The sequence below is a fragment of the Anomaloglossus baeobatrachus genome, unplaced genomic scaffold, assembly GCF_048569485.1.
Source record: "Anomaloglossus baeobatrachus isolate aAnoBae1 unplaced genomic scaffold, aAnoBae1.hap1 Scaffold_302, whole genome shotgun sequence".
NCBI lineage: Eukaryota > Metazoa > Chordata > Amphibia > Anura > Aromobatidae > Anomaloglossus > Anomaloglossus baeobatrachus.
This window is the reverse complement of record NW_027442447.1, coordinates 212391-237024: the sequence shown is the minus strand read 5'-3', so window position 1 is coordinate 237024 and position 24634 is coordinate 212391. Positions and strand designations below refer to the sequence as shown.

Genomic DNA, 24634 nt, shown 5'->3' with positions numbered 1-24634 from the left:
CAGCGGATTCTTTATGATGTTACATCGTCATCTTCTCCCCATTCAGGTCCTTATAATATCAGATCCTCTCAGTGGTTTTATTCTATAGAAGAGAATTCTCCTGATTGCCCCGTGAAGGATGGATATGGACAGGGCAAAGATGGCGGAGAGGATATTACACCTCACCCTAGAGATCCTCTTCCGGCTTACTGGAGAGGTGAGAGATTCTGATGACGTCACATTACATCATTCTTATCTATGGGAATAACAGATGGACAGAACTGGAGAGGTGAGGACTCTGGAAATGTCTGGAGTGAGATTTATTACTGTGTCTCTCCATAACCAGGATTACACAGTAGTGAAGAAGACCTCTAGTGAGCGCTGTCAGGCCCCTGTGTCTGAGGGATGGGGAAGACCCCTGAGCCCAATCACGGGGCCTCCACCTCACCCCCCGATACATGAGGACATCAATGACCAGAAGATCCTAGAACTCACCTACAAGATGATTGAGCTGCTGACTGGAGAGGTGACACTGCTGGGAATGCTGGGACATTATACAGTAACGCTATGAAGGGATCGGGGGTGACGGTATCATTGTATGTGTCAGGTTCCTATAAGGTGTCAGGACGTCACCGTCTATTTCTCCATGGAGGAGTGGGAGTATTTAGAAGGACACAAAGATCTGTACAAGGACGTCATGATGGAGGTTCCCCAGCCCCTCACATCACCAGGTAATAGAAAGGACTAAATACACACGGCCTATAATTATCTGTATGTAAGGAATGAATTCAGTCCCTGTATGTGTCTCCTCCAGGTCTATCCAGTAAGAGGACAACACCAGAGAGATGTCCCCGTCCTCTTCTCCCACAGGACTGTAAACAAGAAGATCCCGATGTTCCTCAGGATGTGTTTCCTCCAGCTCTATCCGGTAAGAGATATCTACTCATGTACTTTATGCACTAATTTTGTGGTTACATTTTTAGGCTTTCTGCTCTGGGTTTTTCAGCTGTATTTTCTTTGCTTCTGCTTCTTCTGCTGTTTGTTTGTAGTTCCTTCTCTATGTTGTTATGATGGCAACTCAAAGGCCTGCAGAGGGTTCATGAATACCCTGTTTCCCCGAAGAGACGACCTACACCAAAAATAAGACCTAGCACGATTTTATGGGATTTTTGGAGAATGCTTGAAATAAAAGCCCTATTCCAAAAAAAAAACCCTAGTTACAGTCAGGGCCAGCATTGGAAGGACTCAAATTGTGCAATTTCTCAGGAACCCCACTCTCTTAGGCAGGGCCGGCTCCAGGTTTTTGTGGGCCCTGGGCGGAAGAGTCCCGGTGGGCCCCATCCACACGCAGACACACACATACATATACATATTTAAAGACAAACACAAAAATACGTATAGAACTGACATATCTATACAGTCATATACACTGACATACATAGATACACATCATACATGCATACAGACACACACAACACAACTCTGCTAGATACATACACACATAGCTCTGCTGCATACATACACGCATAGCTCTGCTACATACATACACGCATAGCTCTGCTACATACATACACACATAGCTCTGCTACATACATACACACATAGCTCTGCTACATACGTACACACATAGCTCTGCTACATACATACACACATAGCTCTGCTACATACATACACACATAGCTCTGCTACATACATACCTCTGCTACATACATACATAGCTCTGCTACATACATACAGGAATCTGCTACATACATACACACATAGCTCTGCTACATACATACACACATAGCTCTGCTGCATACATACAGACACACACGTGGCTCTGGGGGGCCCACACATGCGGCTCTTGGGGGCCCACACACAGCTCCAGGGGCCAGCACATACAGCACCGGGGGGGGGCAGGGCATACACCTAAGGGGGGAGAAGCCCATACAGCTCACCAGGGCCCATAAATCGGGGGGCGGGGAGGGCACATACCGCTCAGGTCACGGTGGAGAGGGGGCCCACACAGCGGTGGAGAGGGGGCCCACACAGCGGTGGAGAGGGGGCCCACACAGCGCCGGAGAGATGCGCTGTGCTGGGGGTCGCTGGCTGGCACTGCAACTCCTTCATCTGTGGGACTGAGCAGGCCGGTCGGTAGCTCCGCCCACAGATGAAGTTCAAACCAGGAAGTCTGCGCGCCTTAAAGGGACAGCGCTGCAGATTCCTGCCGAGGACTGCGGTCCCCGGAACTCGGCCCGGGGGCAGCAGAACTAAGGCGAGGGGGCCCCGGCCAAGGGGCACCAGAACTGACGAGGCCGAGTGGGCCCCCCCGGCTCTCCGGGTATGCCGCGTGCTGACGCCGGCCCTGCTCTTAGGGACCTTATCAGTTGTATTCTAAGGTTGATTGTTTAAGAACCTTTGAGGACTTCAAAGTCATGTGACATGATGTAACCAAAGGTCTCTTAATTGCAGGAGTCTAAACTGACCAGGACACAAGCTGGCATGCAGGACTGGTATTAGGGGAAAGGGAGAGTAAATTGGAATTGTGCGACTTTTGTAGGTTGGCGAGAAGAAGGGTGTGAAGCTACTGCTTCTCTAATTCATAACAAACTGCGGTGTTTCCTTTGAGAGAGATTTCACTCCAGTCCCTGACGTCATTTTTCAAAGTCCATTGCTGGTGTAACGGGGTGCCAGGGGCGCCTCTGGGCTTGTAGTCGTGGCCCCTTCTGTCAGGCTTACCCCTGGCTCCGCCGTCACTATCGGGACGGGAGATGTCTTGGTGGGGCAGAGTGTGGTGGTGCAGATGTCGTCCGACGTATAAACACTCTCCAGGCATGGTTCGATGCAAATAAAAGACATTCTTTATTTCACAACTCTTTCCAAAAACCGGCAGTTACAGATGACTTCACGTTCTTTTCTTAGCTGGGGAAAGCCTGCCCTGACATCTCCTCCAGTGGGGATGTGCCCGGCTACTCTACTTCACCTGGCTCCCACTTATGGCTACCCACAGCCCGGACCCACACCGGGACTGCTTCGCACTATGAGGTTCCGCCCGCTCCTTTTCTCTCCGGCTTCCCTGTTCTTCCAGCTCCCTTCTTTCTTTCTTTCTTTCTGCCCACTCAGCTCCACACTCTGCCCCTGGCTGTTTCTTCTCTCCCGTCCCGGACACAACTGACTTCAACACACACACACTTCTCTCTCTAAGCTGCCGGCTCCTCCTCTCTCCTGCCCTGTTTCTATGGGGACAGCCGTCCCACCCGGGCTCTAGGGGAAAACCCACTGCACAGTAAAAACATGTTTATTAATAACATCAACAGTAACTACCCCAGAGTGAGGTATCTTCAGGGGGAAACTGCACCTCCTTGTAAGGGGTCTGCCCACCCCTTACATTCCTCCCCTCTTTAAGCCTAAGCCTCCCGGCAAGGCATAAATCTAAAACCACATGTAAAAACAAACAAAGTCATTTTAATAAAACTTCAAACATGTTCACCTTAGGGCACCCGCAAGGGGCACACCAGTCCAGCGCCCGGAGTCCCTCCTGGGAACTCCCGGTCTTTGTAGACAATGTGCCCGGAGGCCGTCAGCAGGCACTCCCGGTCTTTGCTGATCTTCTGCCCGGAGATTATAACAAGCGCTCCCGGTCTTTGAAGGCAGGCACACGGACACTAAAGTCTTCCTTAACAACACGGAGGGAGCCCCTGGCTCAGTCCAGCATCAGGCTCCTTCCGGGCTCCGTAGCTTGAACAAAGGTTGCAACTGTGAAACTTTGCCGGCTCCGTAACAATGCCGGTATTCAACACAAACATGTCCATAACCTCCGGTTTTGTATCTTCAACCCCCGACGGGGTGATGGGGACTTCCGCTGAGTCAGGGGTGACGGTTTCACTGGGTCCCAGAAGAATCCCCACTCGTCTTCTTCTAGCTCCCGGGTAGGTTGCTCTTCCGGGGCCGGAACTGCTGTGTGAGTTGGAGGTCCCACCTCGACTGGCGGGGACACCTTCGGACACTGATATGTAGTTCCCAGGACTTTGCTTCCCGGCTGCAGCTGTGCCCTATAGGTGGCGCGGACTTCAGTCGAGGTCTCGCCGGTCGCGGCATCCCAGGTAGTGACCCAGATTACTTTGGTGGGCCGCTCCGGTCCTTCTGGCACAGCCGGTAAAATAAGGGTAAGTCCTTCTGCGGCCGCAGTCTGCTTCGGCCGTCCTCTCCCCCGGCTGATTTCTACCAGCGCGCCCACTGCAACATGCTGTTTTCTCGGGGTCTCCATCTTGCTCGGAGTTAGCGTTTTTGGTAAAGGCGTCGGGGTCAGTGGAGATGCTGGAGAAAGTGGAGGCGGGCCTACTTTTCCCGCTCTTGGGTATACTCCACCCCCAGTCTCACACATCAGATCGACCCCTCCGCGGCGGTTCTTCTTTTTCTTCAAAACACCGCCCACTTCACATGTCTTCTTCGATGCCCCGGAGCCAGCACCTCCCCTCTTTGGGCGGAGTACTCTGAACTTCTTTTTCGGCACCGGCCAGCCCCAGGCTCTTCTTTTGGCGCCAATTCTTCGCGCGCTTTCTGTGTTCTCAAAGACGACGGCCATCTTGCCGCCATCTTGTGCCTGGTCCAACGCCTTAGGCACTGTTTCTTCTTCCCACCATGGGATCGGAACTCTTTTCCAATAATCCGGATCCAGGGCCCTAGGCACCACTTGGTCTCCTTTTTCTTGGAGCGGGTCCCCTTGCATATGATCCGTATCCTGCCGACTACGCCACATGTAACGGGGTGCCAGGGGCGCCTCTGGGCTTGTAGTCGTGGCCCCTTCTGTCAGGCTTACCCCTGGCTCCGCCGTCACTATCGGGACGGGAGATGTCTTGGTGGGGCAGAGTGTGGTGGTGCAGATGTCGTCCGACGTATAAACACTCTCCAGGCATGGTTCGATGCAAATAAAAGACATTCTTTATTTCACAACTCTTTCCAAAAACCGGCAGTTACAGATGACTTCACGTTCTTTTCTTAGCTGGGGAAAGCCTGCCCTGACGTCTCCTCCAGTGGGGATGTGCCCGGCTACTCTACTTCACCTGGCTCCCACTTATGGCTACCCACAGCCCGGACCCACACCGGGACTGCTTCGCACTATGAGGTTCCGCCCGCTCCTTTTCTCTCCGGCTTCCCTGTTCTTCCAGCTCCCTTCTTTCTTTCTTTCTTTCTGCCCACTCAGCTCCACACTCTGCCCCTGGCTGTTTCTTCTCTCCCGTCCCGGACACAACTGACTTCAACACACACACACTTCTCTCTCTAAGCTGCCAGCTCCTCCTCTCTCCTGCCCTGTTTCTATGGGGACAGCCGTCCCACCCGGGCTCTAGGGGAAAACCCACTGCACAGTAAAAACATGTTTATTAATAACATCAACAGTAACTACCCCAGAGTGAGGTATCTTCAGGGGGAAACTGCACCTCCTTGTAAGGGGTCTGCCCACCCCTTACATTGGTATTCATGAATTAGAGCCCTGATGTTTATCTGCACAGACAGCAAAACCCTGCTACCTGTTTTGGTTACAAAGCCCAAGGAAAGGCCATCAATTTTACAATCCCGGACAAAGCTATTAAATATCCGGCATCTGTCTGTAACTATTATATTAGTCTTCGAAAAAAATCTCTTTAAATTGTCTATGCTGTGGATCAATGTTACAAGGAGATTTTTGCAGGTTTTAACAACTGTCATGGTGGTGTCAGGATCTGTGGAAATTATAGATTCTAGTACTCTACATGTTAACTTCTCTGATGTCTGTGAGCAGCGCAGGGAGACGCAGGCATCAAACCACAGGCTTGGGCAGTCTAGCAAGAGTTATTCTCTGCTAGGCTGCTTGTTAATGTCTTTGATCACATGCTGTAGGGGAGCCAGTATCATTCTCTCCCTTTCTGTATATGCTGGCTGGGCTATTTCATTAATGCCAGCTATAATTTACCTATACTGGTCTGGTGAGGTGTTGTGATCCAGACTTACAGGTAGTTGTTGTGCATTATTGCTGTGAGCTGCTGTTGTTCTCTTTTTATTGCTGCCCTTGCTTTTCTCTTTAGTCTTTCACTGTTTATTTCTGTGAGTTTGCAATATGTCCTGTCTGTCTTAATCTGTGTTTCTAAAGCAAGAAGGCCTGCGGAGACACCATCACATGTCTCAACGCTGGCAGGAAACTAGCCAGGTCTTTCACCGGGAAGGAACAACCACGGGAAGAGCAGTCTCCAGTCAAGGAGACCACCTATGCCAAACATGGTATCCATCCACAGACAGCCGTTTCGGGGTATTTGCCCCTCATCAGTGTGGAGTAGGAATCTGTGTTTCCATCATACTTCCCGGGGAGGATAACAGATTAGATCTGGTCAGGAGAATAGTAAGGTATGGGACTCTGGCATCTCCATTTTCAGGGGTAATGCAGAGGTTAGCAATAGCTTAGGGTCCCCTAGCGTGAGAGACAGTATAGGAGCCTCCTGTCCCTCATTATCCTGCGGTCACATTGTGACAATCAATCAGATTATTTACTGTAGCACATTCCAGAGAACTGGTGCTAGGAATGGGAGATCCGCATTAACAAAGATGTAACTCTTAAGGCCGCGTTACACACTGCAACATCGCTAGCAATGTCGCTAGCGATAGCACCCGCCCCTGTCGTTTGTGTGTCACGGGCAAATCGCTGCCAGGGCGAACAATATCGCAGGTAAGCGTCACATGAACTTACCTTCCTAACGGCGTCGCTGTGGCCGGCAAACAACCTGTTTTTTAAGGGGGCGGTTCGTGTTGAGTCAGCGACGTCACACAGCAGGCCACCAATAGAAGCAGAGGGGCAGAGAGCAGCCGCAAGAACGACACTCCCACCTCGTTGCCGGAGGACGCAGGAACGCTTTTGTTCGTCGTTCCCGGTGTGTCACACGTAGCGATGTTTGCTGCCTCAAGAACGACGAACAACCTGCATCCAGAACGAGCAACGATATTTTGAAAATGAACGACGTCTCAACAATCAACGATTTGGTGAGTATTTGGGATCGTTAGCGGTCGCTCGTAAGTGTCACACGCAACGACGTCGATAACGAGGCTAGATGTCCGTCACGAATTCCGTAACCCCAGCGATATCTCGTTAGCGATGTCGTTGCGTGTAACGGGGCCTTTAGATGTCGAAATTGGACAACAGATTCAGAATACATTTTTTCCTAATTTAATTTATGATGTTCTGGTTTAAAAAGTAAATGTAGTTTCAGGATCATATCATTAAAAAATAATAACATTGTGTTTATTTTTAGCCAATGACTGTATTGGGAGTTCAGATGGAAATCAAGTATCTTCAGAATTTAAAACAGATGGTGAAAGTATCACACATGATACATATGAAGAGCATGCTGCTGTCCCAGATATAACTCCAGTCCTTCCTCGGAAAGCTTTATCATCTTATCTTTTCAAACAAGTCCAAAATTCCGATTTATCACAGAATTGTCCGCAAAATGAAACTTACGGAAGGGATGTGGAACATGAAATGACTCATACAAAGGAGAAACCATTTTCATGTTCAAAATGTGGGAAATGTTTTACCAAGAATTCACATCTTGTTAACCTTCAAAAAGTTCAGACACATGAAAATCCGTTTTCATTTCCTCAATGTGAGAAATGTTTTGCTCGAAAATCAAACCTTATTGATTATCAAAAATATCAGACTGGGAAGAAGCTATTTTCATGTTCAGAGTGTGGGAATTGTTTTAATTGGAAATCAGAACTTGTCCGGCATCAAAGATTTCACACAGGGGAGAAGCCATTTTCATGTTCAGAATGTGGGAAATGTTTCAACCAGAAATCAGATCTTGTTAGGCATCAAAGATCTCACACAGGGGAGAAATCATTTTCATGTTCAGAGTGTGGGAAATGTTTTATTCGGAAATCAGAACTTGTTATGCATCAAAGATCTCACACAGGGGAGAAACCATTTTCATGTTCAGAGTGTGGGAAATGTTTTATTCAGAAATCACACCTTTTTACACATCAGAAAAATCACACAGGAGAGAAGCCATTTTCATGTTCAAAATGTGGGAAATGTTTTAATTGCAAATCAGAACTTGTCCGGCATCAAAGACTTCACACAGGGGAGAAGCCATTTTCATGTTCAGAGTGTGGAAAATATTTTATTCGGAAATCAGACCTTGTTGAGCATCAAAGATCTCACACAGGAGAGAAGCCATTTTCATGTTCAGAGTGTGGGAAATGTTTTATTCAGAGATCACACCTTGTTAGACATCAGAAAATTCACACAGGGGAGAAGCCATTTTCATGTTCAGAGTGTGGGAAAGGTTTTATTCAGAAATCCGAGCTTGTTGGGCATCAAAGATTTCACACCGGGGAGAAGCCATTTTCATGTTCAGAGTGTGGGAAAGGTTTTAGTCAGAAATCAGACCTTGTTAGACATCAGAAAATTCACACAGGGGAGAAGCCATTTTCATGTTCAGAGTGTGGGAAAGGTTTTATTCAGAAATCAGAGCTTGTTGGGCATCAAAGATTTCACACCGGGGAGAAGCCATTTTCATGTTTAGAGTGTGGGAAAGGTTTTAGTCAGAAATCAGACCTTGTTAAACATCAGAAAATTCACACAGGGGAGAAGCCATTTTCATGTTCAGAGTGTGGGAAAGGTTTTAGTCAGAAATCAGACCTTGTTAGACATCAGAAAATTCACAAAGGGGAGAAGCCATTTTCATGTTCAGAGTGTGGGAAAGGTTTTAGTCAGAAATCAAACCTTGTTTCGCATCAGAAAATTCACACACGGGAAAAGCCATTTTCATGTTCAGAGTGTGGGAAATGTTTTATTCGGAAATCAGAACTTGTTGGGCATCAAAGATTTCACACTGGGGACAAGCCATTTTCATGTTCAGAGTGTGAAAAATGTTTTATTCAGAAATCAGACCTTGTTAGACATCACAAAATTCACAAAGGGGAGAATCCTGTGTGAAAAGGCTCCACCGTGAGTGGTTCTAACCATACCAGGGGTTTCACTTGCAGTAAATATAAGCAGACTAGATTTCAGCAATTCAGCAGCATTAGGCTAGGTTCGCACACTGCGTCTTTTTGACGCTGCGTTTTTGTGCGTTTTTGGCCGCTAAAAACGCACAAAAACGCACCTGTGTCGAAAAAACGCATCAAAAAACGCATGCGATTTTGTGCGTTTTTGGCTGCGTTTTGCTGCGTTTTTGATCTCTGCGTTTTGCTGCGTTTTTCCAATGCATTGCATGGGCGGAAAACGCAGAAAAACGCAGGAAAGAACTGACATGTCCATTTTTTTTTTTAACTCAAAGACGCAGGTAAAAAAAACAGATGTGTGCGGACAGCAAAAATGAAAACTCATAGACTTTGCTGGGGAAGCAAAGTCCTGCAGTTTTGAGGCCAAAAACGCACCCGAAAAATGCGCAAAAACGCCGCGAAAAACGCACTGTGCGCACATAGCCTTAGATCAAATTCTGCTGATCCTAGTGTGTCTTCCCCACTGCTAGCCAGTGTTGGAGAGACAATAGTTCACAAAACATTGACCAAGCGACCCCTCCTGTATGGACCACTACCCCACCTACAGTCCATGAGAAATACTCATCTCTTCCTCCTTCTATTGAGGTTATTAAAATACAGATTTCTTCTATTGCTCCTATCACTACTAATACAACGCTTATGGGGGCAAATACTCTGTCCTCGGATGTTAATAAGGTTTTTGATACCAATACAGACAAATTCAACACTAATACACAACAGGATTTGGCTATCATTCAGATGCAAATCGATAAATTGAGGAAAGAGAGATCTGTGGTTTCTTTGATGGCAGCTAATTCCAGCTCCTTTAAGGAGATTGGAATAGTTGACTCTGTATCTAAAGGCCCCGTTACACGCAACGACATATCTAACGATATGTCGTCGGGGTCACGGAATTCATGACGCACATCCGGCGTCATTAGCGACGTCGTTGCGTGTAACAGCTCCGAGCAAGTGTTAACGATCAAAAATACCTTATCGTTGATCGTTGACACGTTCATTTTCAAAATCTCGTTGGTCGTTGTGGACGTTTGTTGTTCGTCGTTCCTGAGGCAGCACACATCGCTACGTGTGACACCCCGGGAACGACGAACAACAGCTTACCTGCATCCTCCGGCAACGAGGTGGGCATGTCGTTAATGCGACTGTTTTCCGCCCCTCCGCTTCTATTGGTCGGCCGCTGTGTGACGTCGCTATGACAGCGCACGAACTTCCCCCTTAGTGAAAAGGTTGTTCGCTGCCCACAGCGACGTCACTCGGAAAGTATGTACGTCTGACGGGGCCTAGAAATATTGTGCGCCACGGGCAGCAATTTGCCTGTGACACACAAACGACGGGGGCAGGTGCTTTCACGAGCAACATCGCTAGCGATGTCGCTGCGTGTAAAGCGCCCTTAAGCCTCTGGCATCTGATCGAAATATTAACCCTCTAGTATCTAATACATGTAACAATACTTAATTTGATTTGCTTGATCTCACCATGCCTGATAATATAGAGGATTTTACTGCAACCCCTGGTTAATCCTCTACACTACCTGATCATAATAAACTTATCACTATTGATAATTCCACTAATGCTGCAACATTGGTGCTTTTTTGACCCAAGGCCACCCCCCGGTCAGAACAATGTGATAACCAATTAGCTAACTCCCAAGTCGGTAAAAAGAAAAAGTGTTACAGAGGGACCAGAACTGGAGCCAAAACAAAGATAAAAATGGAAAAAAGTTCATCTGCTGGATGCTGAAATAAGACAAATAATATATTTCATCTTTCAGATTATAACCCTACTACTGCTGAAATGTCTTTACTTAATAAGGGCCTTTCTTTTTCTCCCACTTTTATTATAAAATAATTTGATTTATTTACCGATCTACAGACATCTATTAGAAAATTGACTGTGCAGAGACACTATACCATTATGGCGGGTAGGGCGACATCCAATAGTGCACTTTTAGGTGATTCAGTCACCAATCAATTCTTACACACTGACCTTAGAAGGACCTCTAATTTTTATCCTACGGAAAGTAAAGGACACAATTTACACACATTCTGTGAAATGGTGCTTCAGGATTTCAACCTGTTAAAAAGCCGATGTGGAAATATTCCTTATAACTTATCCAGATCTGAAAAGAGGGCATTAAACTCCCTAAAAGGGAATAATGATATCATCATCAGACCAGCGGATAAAAGGGGGTTGTCCTACAGATTAAATCAGACTGTATAGCAGAGGCTTTCAGAATCCTATCCGAAGCCACAAATTACCGGCGGGCGACACAAAAGGATTATCAACTAGCCGTTTTAGAATATAACAACATGATTAAAGGAGCCATCGCCTCTAATATCGTAAGACAGAGAAAAAATTCCTCACGGTAGTTATCCCTACTGAGGCATTTTTCTACCATCTAAGAAAAATACACAAAGATTTATCCAAACCTCCGGGTCGTCCGATAACCTCAGGGATCGGTTCCGTAACATCCAATTTAGCGTCATACATCGACTATATAGTGCAGCCCCATGTTAATAGAATGGACAGTTATCTAAGGGATTCTACCCAACTTACAGGCTTGGTTAATTACATTCCATGGAAAGATTCTTTTGTTTTCTTCTCCATGGATGTCTCTGCTCTCTATTCTAATATTCCAGACAATTTGGGTTTATTATGTTTTGATTTTTCTTCTGGAAACGGATGACAGGATTCCTCCAATACAGAAACTGTTTATTTTGCAAGGCATGTCATTAATTCTAAATAATAAGTACTTCACATTCATTGATAACATGTACCAACAGACACTAGGGACCGCAATGGGCTCAAAAGTGGCACCTACGTATGCAAATTTGTTTATGACCACCTTCGAGTTTATTTTTATCTTTAACAATGATTTATCAGGTCACATTGTGCAATATAAATGGTACATTGATGACCTTTTTATTATTTGGGACAACTCTGCCAGTAATATCGATATTTATCTGCAATAGATGACAACAATTGGGGCTTAAAATTGTCACCAATCTTGAGTGTAGACTTCCTAGATCTCACCATTTTTCACGATGGGAATTACATTCTGACCAAGACGTTTTTTAAAGAGGTTGATGCTAACAGTTATGTTCACTATAATAGTGGGCACTACTATAAATGGATGCGCAACATACCATCCAATCAGGTTAAGCGAATAAGAAAAAATTGTACCCTGCACGCTGATTTTGTGATAGTCCAAGATCCTTTCTGAGAGGTTTTTGGACAAGCAATATCCCAAAAGGATAATCAAGAAAGCTTTTGTTGATTCTAGCAAATTGAAGCAGGGGGATTTAATTACATACAAAACTGTCTCTGATTGTGAGTATTCCCACAGAAACAATTTTGTCACTACATATTGTTCTGACAGCATAAAAATAAGGAACATTCTCCATAACACTGGGGCATTTTGACTAATGAGCCAATATTGGGTAAAATGCTTCCCAGGTTTCCTGCACTTACATTTAGAAGAGCACCAACACTTCACAATCTTTTAGCCCCCAGCAGGTTAAAGGTTGGGGGTGATAGGAGTGGACCGGTTATTAGAACAAGGGATCATACAAATATATGACACCGCAATGCATGTGCTGCAAATCCATTTGTCACAACAGGAAAACTTTTTGTTCCCCTGTTGATACATTTTTGGGTTATCCAGTTAAACAACACCTCAATTGCTAATGAGTTTTGTGATCTACCTGATAGACTGTGAATGTAGTAAACAGTATATAGGTCGGATGACACAACCCCGACATCGGAGGCTTAATTCTCATAGGCACAATATTGCCAAAGGGTTTTTGCTCCATGGACTCTCGAGGCATTGTACTCTGGTTCTCAATAAGACAGTAAAGCTCAGGATCACCCCAAATGAGCAAATCCCAGTGGAAGCTCCTAACCGTATTCAGACTTTGAATTGGAAGGAAACTTTCTGAATCCATAAATTGAAGACTTTGAATCCATTGCGTCTGAATGAAGTCACGGATCTGTTTAATTATTTTAACTAATTAATATATGTATAAGTCCTTTATCTATTCTCCATGTGGAAGTCTAATAGTGCTTCTTGTCCCTCCCCCGCCCTGGACTGAATGCTGGATTCTATTGTTACATCTTTTAACTTTTGAATGATTTATCATTGCATGATATTAAACAATGAAATATATTGATAATTTTACCAACCAATTTAATAAATACATACTATTTATTTTTGATACTATTACCTTTTATTGGTCTTAATAGTATTTACTCTGTCTCTTTGAGGGTGGGTACTACTATTTGTTTTATTTTATATGATTTTGCATTCTCTTCATCAGTAGATAATCATATGAGATTTATCGCTTTTAAATCCACGCGATTGTGCGCAACTGATTCCACATGCTGCCCCTTTAAATATTAATACAACAGTTTTGATGCATTCAAAGATCATCCTGCCTTACTACTTCTGGAATGAATGATGGATGTATACACAGGGTCTACACAGGTTCTATGTATCTCTTACCTTTATTTGGTTCCCTCCTCCAGAATGTTTCCTGCTGTGATGGTTTTATTACTGTGTTGGAGATGTTTTTTCTTTCTGTCTGAATGGGCGAACCACTCTGGGTTAATTGCGTTGGTTCGTTTTCTTTATCACCCTCCTGACCGGGGGTAGCCCTACACTGGTCCTGGGCTCACTGCTTCCTATACCACCTCTAAGGGACTGGCGTCACAGTTTGGGGGTTCTCATACACTCTCCTCACGATGTTTTCCCCTTTTTATTTTTGCTTCATGTTTGTTGATAAATTTTACCTGATGTTAATTAGGGGTTTTTATAAATAATTTTTATCAGATATTAATTTCCTGAGCAGATCTATAGGTTTTTTGTTTTGAGAATGAGAACAGAAGCTGTTGCTGGAGCTAAATGGCTTATTTCAGCTAATATGTGTATTTATAAGAACTATTCATTTGTGTTTGCACTAATTTCTGCTCTTGTATTCACAATTTAGTTTCTCATGATTACGAGCGATTTGGATTATAACATCGATTTCCTCAGGTGGCTCCTATGGTTAATGGATAAATACACTCGTCCTTTTTCCCTTTTTATTTTGGGGTTCTGATCCCCACTGATTTGTATTTATCTATTTTATTTATTTGTTTCTTGTCACATTGTATCTCTTTACAGTGGTTTTCTGAGAATAATTAACAACATATTTGTGTTATTTTTCTGTAACATGTCATTTGATTCTTTTTTCTCTGATCATTGTAAACACCCGCACTCTCATTTACTAGACCATATATATATACACCGTATTTTTCGCTTTATAAGACGCACCTGATTATAAGACGCACCCCCAAATTTGGTGAAGGAAAAGAGAATTTTTTTTTTTAATGTTAAATGGGGTCCATCTTATAATGTCAGTGTCCCTCTAACAAATCATATAGGGTATATGTCCCTCATAGCCACCCATCCTAAAATTAGCCCCCTTAATCTGGATATGGCCACCTTATATTGAATATAGCCCCTTTGTGATGGCACACGTTCCCCTGTGCTGCCTATGGTCCCCTATGGATTGCATACGTTCCCCTGTGCTGCCTATGGCCCCCTATGGATTTCATACTTTTCCCTGTGCTGCCTATGGTCCCCTATGGATTGCACACGTTCCTCTGTGCTGCCTATGGTCCCCTATGGATTGCACATGTTCCCCTGTGCTGCCTATGGTCCCCTATGGATTGCACACGTTCCTCTGTGCTGCCTATGGTCCCCTATGCATTGCACACGTTCCCCTGTGTTGCCTGTGGTCCCCTATGGATTGCATACGTTCCCCTGTGCTGTCTATGGCCCCCTATGGATTGCACACCTCCCATGTGTTAGATAGCGCCCCCATGCTGCTGCTCATGGCCCCTATAGATCGCACAAGTCCCCCTGTGTTAGATATCGCCCCCATGGTGCTGCCCATGGCCCCTATATAGATCACACAAGTCCCCCTGTGTTAGATATCGCCCCCATGGTGCTGCCCATGGCCCCTATAGATCACACAAATCCCCCTGTGTTAGATATCGCCCCCATAGTGCTGCCCATGGCCCCTATAGATCGCACAAGTCACCCTGTGTTAGATATGGCCCCTAGGCTGCTGCCCATAGTAAAATAAAACACTCTTTCCTTACCTCCTCCAGCGTTTATCTCCCTCCTGTCTCCCTCCGTGCTTCTCTTCCTCCACTTCCTGGTTCTCAGTGCGGTCATGTGATCGGCACAGCAGACTGAGATCTTTGCGTGCCTGATCACAGTGGAAGCAGGGACACGGGGAGAAACGCTGGAGGGGGTAAGTAAAGCTTTTTTATTTTAGAATGAGTAGCAGCATGGGGGCCATATCTAACACAGAGGGGGGGGCGTGTGCCATCACAGGGGGGCGCAGGGACAAATAATATGCACCGCTCCCCCAGCCCGTCACTGCGGTGCGATTTCAGCACCACCGGAGATGGACAGAGGCTGTGCATATTATATGAGCGGGAGCAGGAGATTAAACGCTGCAGCCTGCAGCATTCACCTGCCCCCAGCAGCGCCCCCACCTCCCCTGGTCCCTGCAGTGTATATGTATATATATATATATATATGTATATATATATATATATATATATATACATATATACACCCCCCCCTATATTCGGCTTATAATACGCACCCCCTACTTTCCCCCAAAATTTGGGGAACAAAAGTGCGCCTTATAAAGCGAAAAATATGGTATGTGCCTTTTACCTGTATATGATTGTCTTGATGAAGAAGCCTCTGAGGGCTTTGAAACTCATTGACCAATAAATCACATTTTATCTACATTATTTGGACTGGTTTGGCTGCGTGGGAGAATAACCCTTTTCTTCCTTCCATTGTTTGTATCTCCACATGGGTTCTGCAGCGGCCTCAGGCATATTAAGGTGGTTGTGACTTGCACACCCACACAAGCTGAGCCTTTCTGAGATGTTTCACTTTTGATTTTATTTGGATAAGACCCTATTTTGCACGATTTCTCTTTCCAGCTCCTATTTACTGCAGAGGATCTCACAGCAGATGTGCCTTCAGCTTTTGAGCCAGTTTCTCTTTGAGACCCAAGTGTAGGGAGTTCTCTCTGACTTTTCTTCATAGCTAATCCTGTTGACGTTGGTGGGCGCACACTTGAAACCGTCTCGGCACTTGTCATATCATGCAGATGCAGAAGTGCATTCTAGCCTCCAATAGACAATTGTCTAGCGCTACCTGGGACCCCCAATCGTAATGGTGGTCTAACAGATGGAGGGGCAGGTGGTAATTGTGAATGAGTCGTAGTCAACTTTACCCTTACGGCAGCGGCTTTTGGAGTTACACATTGCCTTCTAGTACGCTTGTTTATTAAACTGTTTCTTCCTATGACCTCCATGGTTTGTTTTAGATTTCCCAGTCTAGCCTTTGGTAAACTCTGGCAAGCTATAGGGGGGAAATAAAAGGTATCACAACTTCAAGATTATAATTTTGTTTCTCTCACTGGGAGCAATCAATCAGAAAATCCTAGAGATTGGCAGCACATGTTATCTGACAGTTCTCTGTTTCTGGAGTAGTGGACTCGGTTGCCCGTCTCTGACTTCCTTTATAAACCTTATCGTGGGGTGCTTTGATTGTGGTTTATATCAGTCTATCCCCCTCTTTTTTTGCTTGGATCTGCACTCTCCCCATTTGGCACAGGTGATTTTAATCAGCAGGAGACTGCAAGAGGGGTCAGCCTTCTTTTTGCTCCCAGTTCACATATGGGAGCCAGTGGGAGGTGAGTGCACAGCTCCTCTCACTGTGTGCTGGTGCTGTGTGGTGGCTGCTGTTGTGGTGGTGTGGTGTCGGTGGGGCGGCGCGGCCTGGAGCCTTGGGGGCTTTGCCTTGCAGCATGGGTGCTGTGAGGCACCAGGTCGCCCGCCTTGCTGGCGCTTTGTCGCTGCGGCGGTGGTCAGTGCACGGTGCCACACAAAAAGGTCAGGTTAGGGATCCACTCAAGAGGTTTGCCGTGACGTGGCAGTGGGCTTAATACAATCTGATCAGAATGGTAACAAAAGAACCTCATGTTCTATTTAATTTTTTGCCTAGCGGCTTTAGATCATTGTATTGTATTTTTGGGATGTGCGATCCATGTCTTTTTCTTCATAGTATGATTGTGGTTTATAGTTGTTCCTGGCTGTGGTCTGCAGCGGTCATCTCCTCTTGTTGTTTCAGAGGCTTCTGTGGTAACTGCTCTTAAGAATAGTGTTTGACTTTTGCTATGTACCTGGGCTCACGTGGTAGCATCTCTTTTTCCCCTGTATTGTTTCCTTTTGTCTCCCTTAGCATTGGTGGTGTTGACTAAGGCGGGCTTTGCACACTATGACATCGCAGGTGCGATGTCGGTGGGGTCAAATTGAAAATGACGTACTTCCGGCATCGCATGCGACATCGTAGTGTGTAAAGGCTCGATGATACGATTAACGAGCGCAAAAGCGTCGTAATCGTATCATCGGTGCAGCGTCGGCATAATCCATAATTACGCTGACGCGATGGTCCGATGTTGTTCCTCGCTCCTGCGGCAGCACACATCGCTGTCTGTGAAGTCGCAGGAGCGAGGAACATCTCCTACCGGCGTCACCGCGGCTTCCGTAGGATATGCGGAAGGAAGGTGGTGGGCGGGATGTTTACATCCCGCTCATCTCCGCCCCTCCGCTCCTATTGGCCGCCTGCCGTGTGACGTCACAGTGACACCGCACGACCCGCTTCCTTAATAAGGAGGCGGGTCGCCGATGAAGTTCGGGTTCGGCTTTTTCAGATGGACTTTATCTAAAGTTCAGTTTGGGAACCGGACTTAACCTGAATCCCAATGAAAGTCACTGATTGGGTATTTCGGTCTTTGCCCACATGCATCCAGCCATAAACAGAGCATTTCCAGGAGAGTAAAGTCTATAAAGATGTTTTTACCCCCAGGGAAAGCCATTGAAACACTGCAAGCGGCTCGCACTGTGGTTAGTACCGAGTGTACCCGAGCACACTGATGCTAGATAGTGGTTAGGATACATAAAGCACCCGAACTCGATCACTGATTTATATTTTTTATAAAGTCTGTGTTCTGTACAAACTTTACTATTTAGATTCGCTCATCTCTGCTCACAAACCTTTATTACAGTTTAGATTATGGGTGTAGAAGAGACCAGAACTAAAAGAGGCCTATCACCTAATGAAGAGTAAGTAACATTTATGATACCTATGCTGGGGTTTTGTGAAGGGATTCTGTCACTAAGTGTTTATTTCTTAATTAAAAATCAGAATAATATAAAGTCAGTGTCACGCTAGGTACGAGGAAGTACCAGGCGAAAGGGAAACCCTGTGTCTAGGGAAGGGGGAGATAGTGACCCCTGACAAAGCCTACCGCTGGGCCATGGATTCCCCCACCGCCCTTGATAGGTTCCACACCTATGCACCGAGCCGGATACCTGACTCTAGGCTGACCCTGATCTGAGCCCTAGGTGGGATGAGCTCTTCGTCAACCCCACTAGGCACTAAAGGACACAAATAGATAACAAACAAGGGAAAACAATAATTGATCTCTAGACGACTCAGTAAGAAGTTCAGTAAACTGAGCAGCAACGATCCTAGTGATGCATGCAAGTCGCCTGCTTGCATCCAGGGCTTGTGAACCATCTCTTCCGACAAGCCTACAACCTGCAGTAACCCTCAGTCCATTATACCACTGTGCAACCAGCTCTGTCCTCACCTATTATACCCTCACCCATCCCCCGTAGACTGTGAGCCCTCGCGGGCAGGGTCTTCTCTCCTCCTATACCAGTCTGTTTTCGTAATGTTCATGATTGTTGTACTTGTTTTTTATGTATATCCTTTTCACTTGTAAAGCGCCATGGAATAAATGGCGCTAATTATTATTATTATTATTATTATTATTATTATTAATGATAATAATAATGATAATGATAACGATAATAATAATAATAACAACAACTGAATATCACTAGCACAAGTCCAGGGAAAATTAATGAATTTAAGCCCAAGGGGAAATACAGATAATTAACAGCTGAAAGGAAGAGGAGTTCCACTGGATCCTAAAGGGAAAAGGATGAAAACCTGGGAGAGGAACTACCTAGTGCACTGAATACTGACAGCAGGAACAATAGAAAGTCGGGGACCATTTTGCACAGCCAGACGCTGTGACCTTCTATTGCCGGACACCACAGGACTGTCTGTCACCTGTGACAGACAGGGACTCTGATTCCAATGATGTGTAATTTTCTGAGCTGCTTGCTGTAGTTTTGATAAAGTCACTGTATTATCGCTAGGGGATTATCACTAGATAACTAGTAAATCTGCTGCCATGTATCCTCCATCTCCATAAGCTCTGTATAACCCCACCCCACCCCTGATTGGCAGCTTTCTGTCTATGCTCATTGTACACAGCTGTCAATCAGTGGTGTGGGTGGGTTATACACAGAGCAGTATTTCGAGAACTGGTAGATCTTAAGCAGATAAAACTGATTTTTATCAAAACTTCACCAAGCAGCCAAGTAAGTGACACATCGCTGGAATCAAGGTCTCTGCATATACAGGTGGATTGGATACACACTACAGGTAGCTTTGTTCCTCTTAATCTATAAACCACATCCCGAAATGTTATATATTTATTCTGAAAAGTAGGCAGGAAATTAACTCCTGCTAGTCTGATCACTAATGAGCACACGGCTGTTCGCCTGTGCAGCTCAGAAGCACAGAGAGAGTATAGTGTGGAGTGTCACAGTCTGTGGTCTGAACAGCGTCTGATGCCGCCATCACACCCGGCGAGTTTACAGAAAAACACCTTGGACATTTTTAAAAAGTAATTTTAATATATGTTTATTTAAAAAACATTTTCAAACCTTCATATTATATAATGATATAGAAAAGACATCAGCTGGATTGATTGCAATCTATGGTAAGTAGTATTATTTCCAAAATGTCACATTCTCATTTTATATATAAAGAGGCATCAATAGCGCTATACACCCCGCCTTGTCTGACGTCCGTATAACCAAATATTTGTTATTTTTTAGTTCAAAATCGGCATTAAATAGATTTTTTGTAAATTATATACATTTTATTGGAGGAGACATAACGGGGCAGAGCCAACTGGTCCTTTTCTATCACATTCTGGAACATGTGTAATGATGGTACGTGAGATGTTACTGGATAATAATGAGGGTTTGAGGCCTTTGGTTTTACATCATAATCCCCCACCAATTCTTCCTAATTACGATCCTCCTCCATTTAGTTTAGCATTACAATGGCCTTCTGTTCAGAGAAGGAGAATCCTTCAAATTCATTACACGTTGTAAATTTATTAGATAAATTCTGACCTGAAACATTTCTATTCTCAGGAAAAAAATTCCACTGAGAAAATTTAAACCCCTGTCCAGGACTTCGATCTACTCAACCGATAAGACTGTGGGTGTCAAAACCAAAACACTATGTCACACCAGAGCGTACAGACACTCAGCGTGCAGCGTAACACGAGGGTAACAATGGGAATGGTAAAAAAAGTAAGGCCCTTACGATAGGGAGAGGAGACATCTGCTACTCACCTGAGTCTGTACCTTATGCTCCCTAATGTCCCTATATGGGTCTTTCCCCCATCATCATCACATGCCTAGGCCCTCATTCACTCGGGCTAGTGAGAAGGCCGGTGAGAGCAGTAGTCTCACCACAGCAATAGCACAACAGGTAAAGGAGATAAAGAGAAAATAGATAGAAAGGAAAAACATTTGAAGCTCTTCCAATTCAGCTAAAAACCACAGCTGCAATAGTCACAACTCCTCAGCTTCTTCCAGAAACAGGCTCCTTCCAAAGAGATCTGCATGGAATGATAATCTATAACCAACATCAGATGGTAAGATACATGACTTTTGTATATTGAAGGGAAGTGGTCACATTAGAGATGCACCTGAGATTAAGGCTACAAAGGACAGCCAGAATGGAAAGAGTCTTTAACCCCTACAGCACTAAAAAAAAAGTAGATTCACTCAAATCAAGTTGTAGACCTATGAGCAATAAGGTGCTGTGACCTTCTGATCCCAGACTCACCAGAGGTCTCCTCAGAGCAGGACACACTCATGACATATTATCCATAAATTCATTCATAGTCAGGTTAATTTTTTCTTGTTCCGTATTGGAGATCTTTTCATATCCTTATTGGTTCTCCTTCCTCCTCTTCATTTTCTGAATTCCAAAATTCTCTGAATGACGCATTAGAATGAACATTTTACCTTTGATAATCACTTAAATTCTCAGGATTACAGTCTGAAGATTCCAGATCTGTAGATCTTTGCAGCGTCCGTGCAATAGTTATTGTGAGGGATTTTCTATAAGATTTACTTCTGTGAAAGAAGGTGTTTGCCCGACATTGTGCTATGAGCCAAATGTCTATCCTGGTGCAGAGAAAGGCGGCAATCGATCTCCCCCTAGAAGTGGGACTCCTGGGACAAACAGGGGACAAATGTGGAGTGGGAAAAATGTGTGCTCAGTGTTGGACAGAAATAAACTCCATTTTAGTATAGGTTATTACTTATGTTGTGCTCTGATCTGGAGGAACAGGAATTGTGAGCACTTTGGGAATGTCACAGAATGGATTGATAAAGGTATAACTAGATTGTCTCCATTATTTAGAGGAATGTGATATGTACATTGTGTAATGTTCAGCAGAGATTTGGGTAACAGAAGAATGACTTTCACTATCTGCAATTATTATTTTACTTGATAAAGGATAAAAATAAATGTTATTCACTGATAAAGGGGAGAATAGATCAATAGAGAATTAATCAATAGATGTAAGGGGAAGGGAAATTCAGAGTTGTCACAATTTCATCAATCATTGTTGTATATTTGGCCGACAACATCCACTTGTTACACGCCTGTCCCGTGTCTGGGATCTGCCCCTTCCCCCGCTCTGCTAAACTTTCCTGTGCTCCATGTTGGGCTTTGTAAGTAGCCGGACACGCTCCATGTGCTGAGCTTAACTGGCCTATATAAGGCTACCAAGATACACCTGTGTCCTGGTATTAGGACTATTAGTCTGTGCACAGCGACCTGTCTGCAGTCTCCAGAACATCTCCAGACTATCTGTGGCCTCCAGCACCTCAGCTACCAATCTGCCTGTGGCTTCCAGTATGTCTGCCCCTGTCTGAGGTCTCCAGGACGTCTGCGGCTTCCAATACCTCAGTTACCTGTCTGCCTGTGGGTGTCAGTACCTCTGCAGCCTGTCTGCAGTCTTCAGGACTTCTGCTGTATGCCTGTGACTGGTAGTGCCTCTGCTACTCGTCCCAGGTTTTCCAGGATATCTGCTCCATGTCCGTCCATGGCTTTCAGCCTCCTGTCTCCCTACAGCCTCCATTACCTCACTTTGTGAGCCCTTCACAGAAAACCAAGACCATGGCTCCCAATGGTGCAGTTACAAACTTTTTTGGAAAAGTCCCTACACGGCTCCGCTCCGTACACCTCGTACACACACGGCTCCGCTCCGCACACCTCGTACACACACGGACCTTCATATTGAATAATTATTGCACCTCTATCTAATTAAATACTCCAAAAACATGTTTCATTTTATAATGAGGTGCAAATTTATTTATGAGTATGCAAAGTTAATTATAGGGATAACAAAAAGAGCACAGAGTACACAGTAGTGTTTGTAGATTCATATTAAAAACAGGGGGGTGCGCCTGGGGGGTCCAGCCAGGAAAACATGATCATATGGGAAATAATTCATAAGGTACAATGATAACACAACCAATGGATCAAATCACCAGGTTATTCAAAAGATCCCACAACATGCCATAAGTATTCATAGGACATACAGTGTCAGTTATTGCACAAATTGCCCTCCAATTTGTATTATAGCAAGGTTAGCCATATGTGTGCAGCAACCCAACAGTATAAGGAGCAACAAAATACACAGAAAGACAATTGAGTCTTAATCATATGTCAAAGGAAACAGTTGACAACATAATGCAACCCTTGGCATAGTGTATACAATAATCAGACCCTCTTATGCAATTGTAAATGCCCAGAATAGCAGATATAAGTTAATGGTACCATATTAACAAAGAGAGTTCCATGATTAGGTATATACATGAAAAATAGTGATGCCACCAGGGATCCTGAGTGGGACCACTGAGCTGTGTTGCTGGATCTGGTATCTTACCACAGAATCTGGGGAGACCCTCGATATGCACACCCCCCTGCACCTCGACGCGTTTCGCTGCCGCTTCGTCGGGAGGTGTAGGGGTGATGTGGGTGGCCGATTATATAGGGGCCAGTATTCCTTACCGTCCTATGGTGGCGCGCCGCGGACACCTGATGTCCATCACCCACGCCGCCCGGCGTCCCGGAAGTCAGACCGCGCATGCGCGCAAGCCAGACTCCCAATAGGACGCCGGGCAGAGAGGTGGAGGGAGGATCAGGGGGCCGTGCACGCACAGGACGGAGGCTGTCAGCACCATATTGGAGAAGGGACACCCGATGTCCATCACCCACGCCGGCCGGCGTCCCGGAAGCCAGACCGCGCATGCGCTCAAGTCAGACTCCCAATGTGACGCCGGGCAGAGAGGAGGAAGGAGGATCAGGGGGCCGTGTGCATACAGGACGGAGGCTATCAGCACCATATTAGAGAAGGGAAAGGAGGAGGGCAGCACAGCAATGCTGCACAGAAAGCGGACAACCAAATCCATACAGAAATAAATAGTCATCACACCAATGTTACAATAGATTAAAAGTACAGGACATTTCTTTTTAGGTGTGCTGTTCATATACATGGCTGTGAATCCATAGGTGCAGACATCATTTCCGCTTTTTTTCTTTTCCATTCTTTCTTTTCCATCTCATCCATCCTGAATGTCAAGCCTACATAGCCAACCACATCTGAAAAATCATATAGTGAAAAAATAATAAAAAATGGTTAAAAACAAAAATATAAAACCGATGGCAAAACAGCCAACAGCAATTACAACCCTATGTGGCGCAGCACCGCAGAGCAACAAGTCAAATCAGATCAAAAAGGGTCTATAACTGACCAGATCATTAAGACCCTTAGGTTTAATGGTGTCAAGCAATGTTATCCAGCGGACTTCTCTTTTAAGTAGGGCATTTTTTAGGTCGCCACCCCTAGCCCCAAGATGGACCTTCTCAATACCCCTGAACTTCAACAATCGCCAGTTGGAATTATGGCATTCTTTGAAATATTTGGGGATATTCTTTAAAAGGCAAATGTCTTCCGGTCTGTGCAGTTTGGCCGCATTCCTGATATCACGGAGGTGCTCAAGAATGCGCACCCTGAGCTCACGGGATGTGAGCCCCACATACACCAGACCACACGGGCATATTGCCCAATAGATAATCCCTGATGTCCGGCAGTTGATGAAGTCAGTGATTCTATATGTGGTTTTCTGTGATGAATCCCAAAATTCCACAGCACGGTCCATCTGTGGGCAAGCGCCACAGTCTCCACAGGGTCGGGAGCCCCATCTTATGCCCTTAATGGCCCCAAATGGTTTTACAGCAGCGGGAATGTAGTGACTTCTCACAATTTGATCTTTAAGGGTTTTTGACCTTTTGGGTGTAATCGCAGGTGACGGAGTCAAAATGTGA

General features: G+C 45.2%; 3 protein-coding genes across 3 annotated transcripts in view; 2 read left to right on the top strand and 1 right to left on the bottom strand.

The window, feature by feature from the left end:
• LOC142268471 (uncharacterized) overlaps window positions 1-24634 on the bottom strand; it is a 202153-nt gene that overhangs the window by 65208 nt on the left and 112311 nt on the right. The gene's annotated exons all lie outside the window — the stretch shown is intronic.
• LOC142268468 (uncharacterized) overlaps window positions 1-24634 on the top strand; it is a 53199-nt gene that overhangs the window by 2919 nt on the left and 25646 nt on the right. Inside the window, exons 5-7 of the mRNA XM_075332356.1 lie at window positions 794-907; window positions 7239-8884; window positions 18073-18077. Coding sequence (XP_075188471.1) covers window positions 794-907; window positions 7239-8884; window positions 18073-18077 — 1765 coding nt within the window. The remainder of the gene's footprint in view (window positions 1-793; window positions 908-7238; window positions 8885-18072; window positions 18078-24634) is intronic.
• Window positions 133-24634, top strand: LOC142268469 (gastrula zinc finger protein XlCGF66.1-like). The gene is made up of 4 exons (XM_075332357.1): window positions 133-196; window positions 326-505; window positions 587-710; window positions 24615-24634. The coding sequence occupies exons 1-4, from the start codon at window positions 140-142 to the stop codon at window positions 24632-24634; spliced, it is 381 nt and encodes a 126-aa protein (XP_075188472.1). The 5' UTR covers window positions 133-139.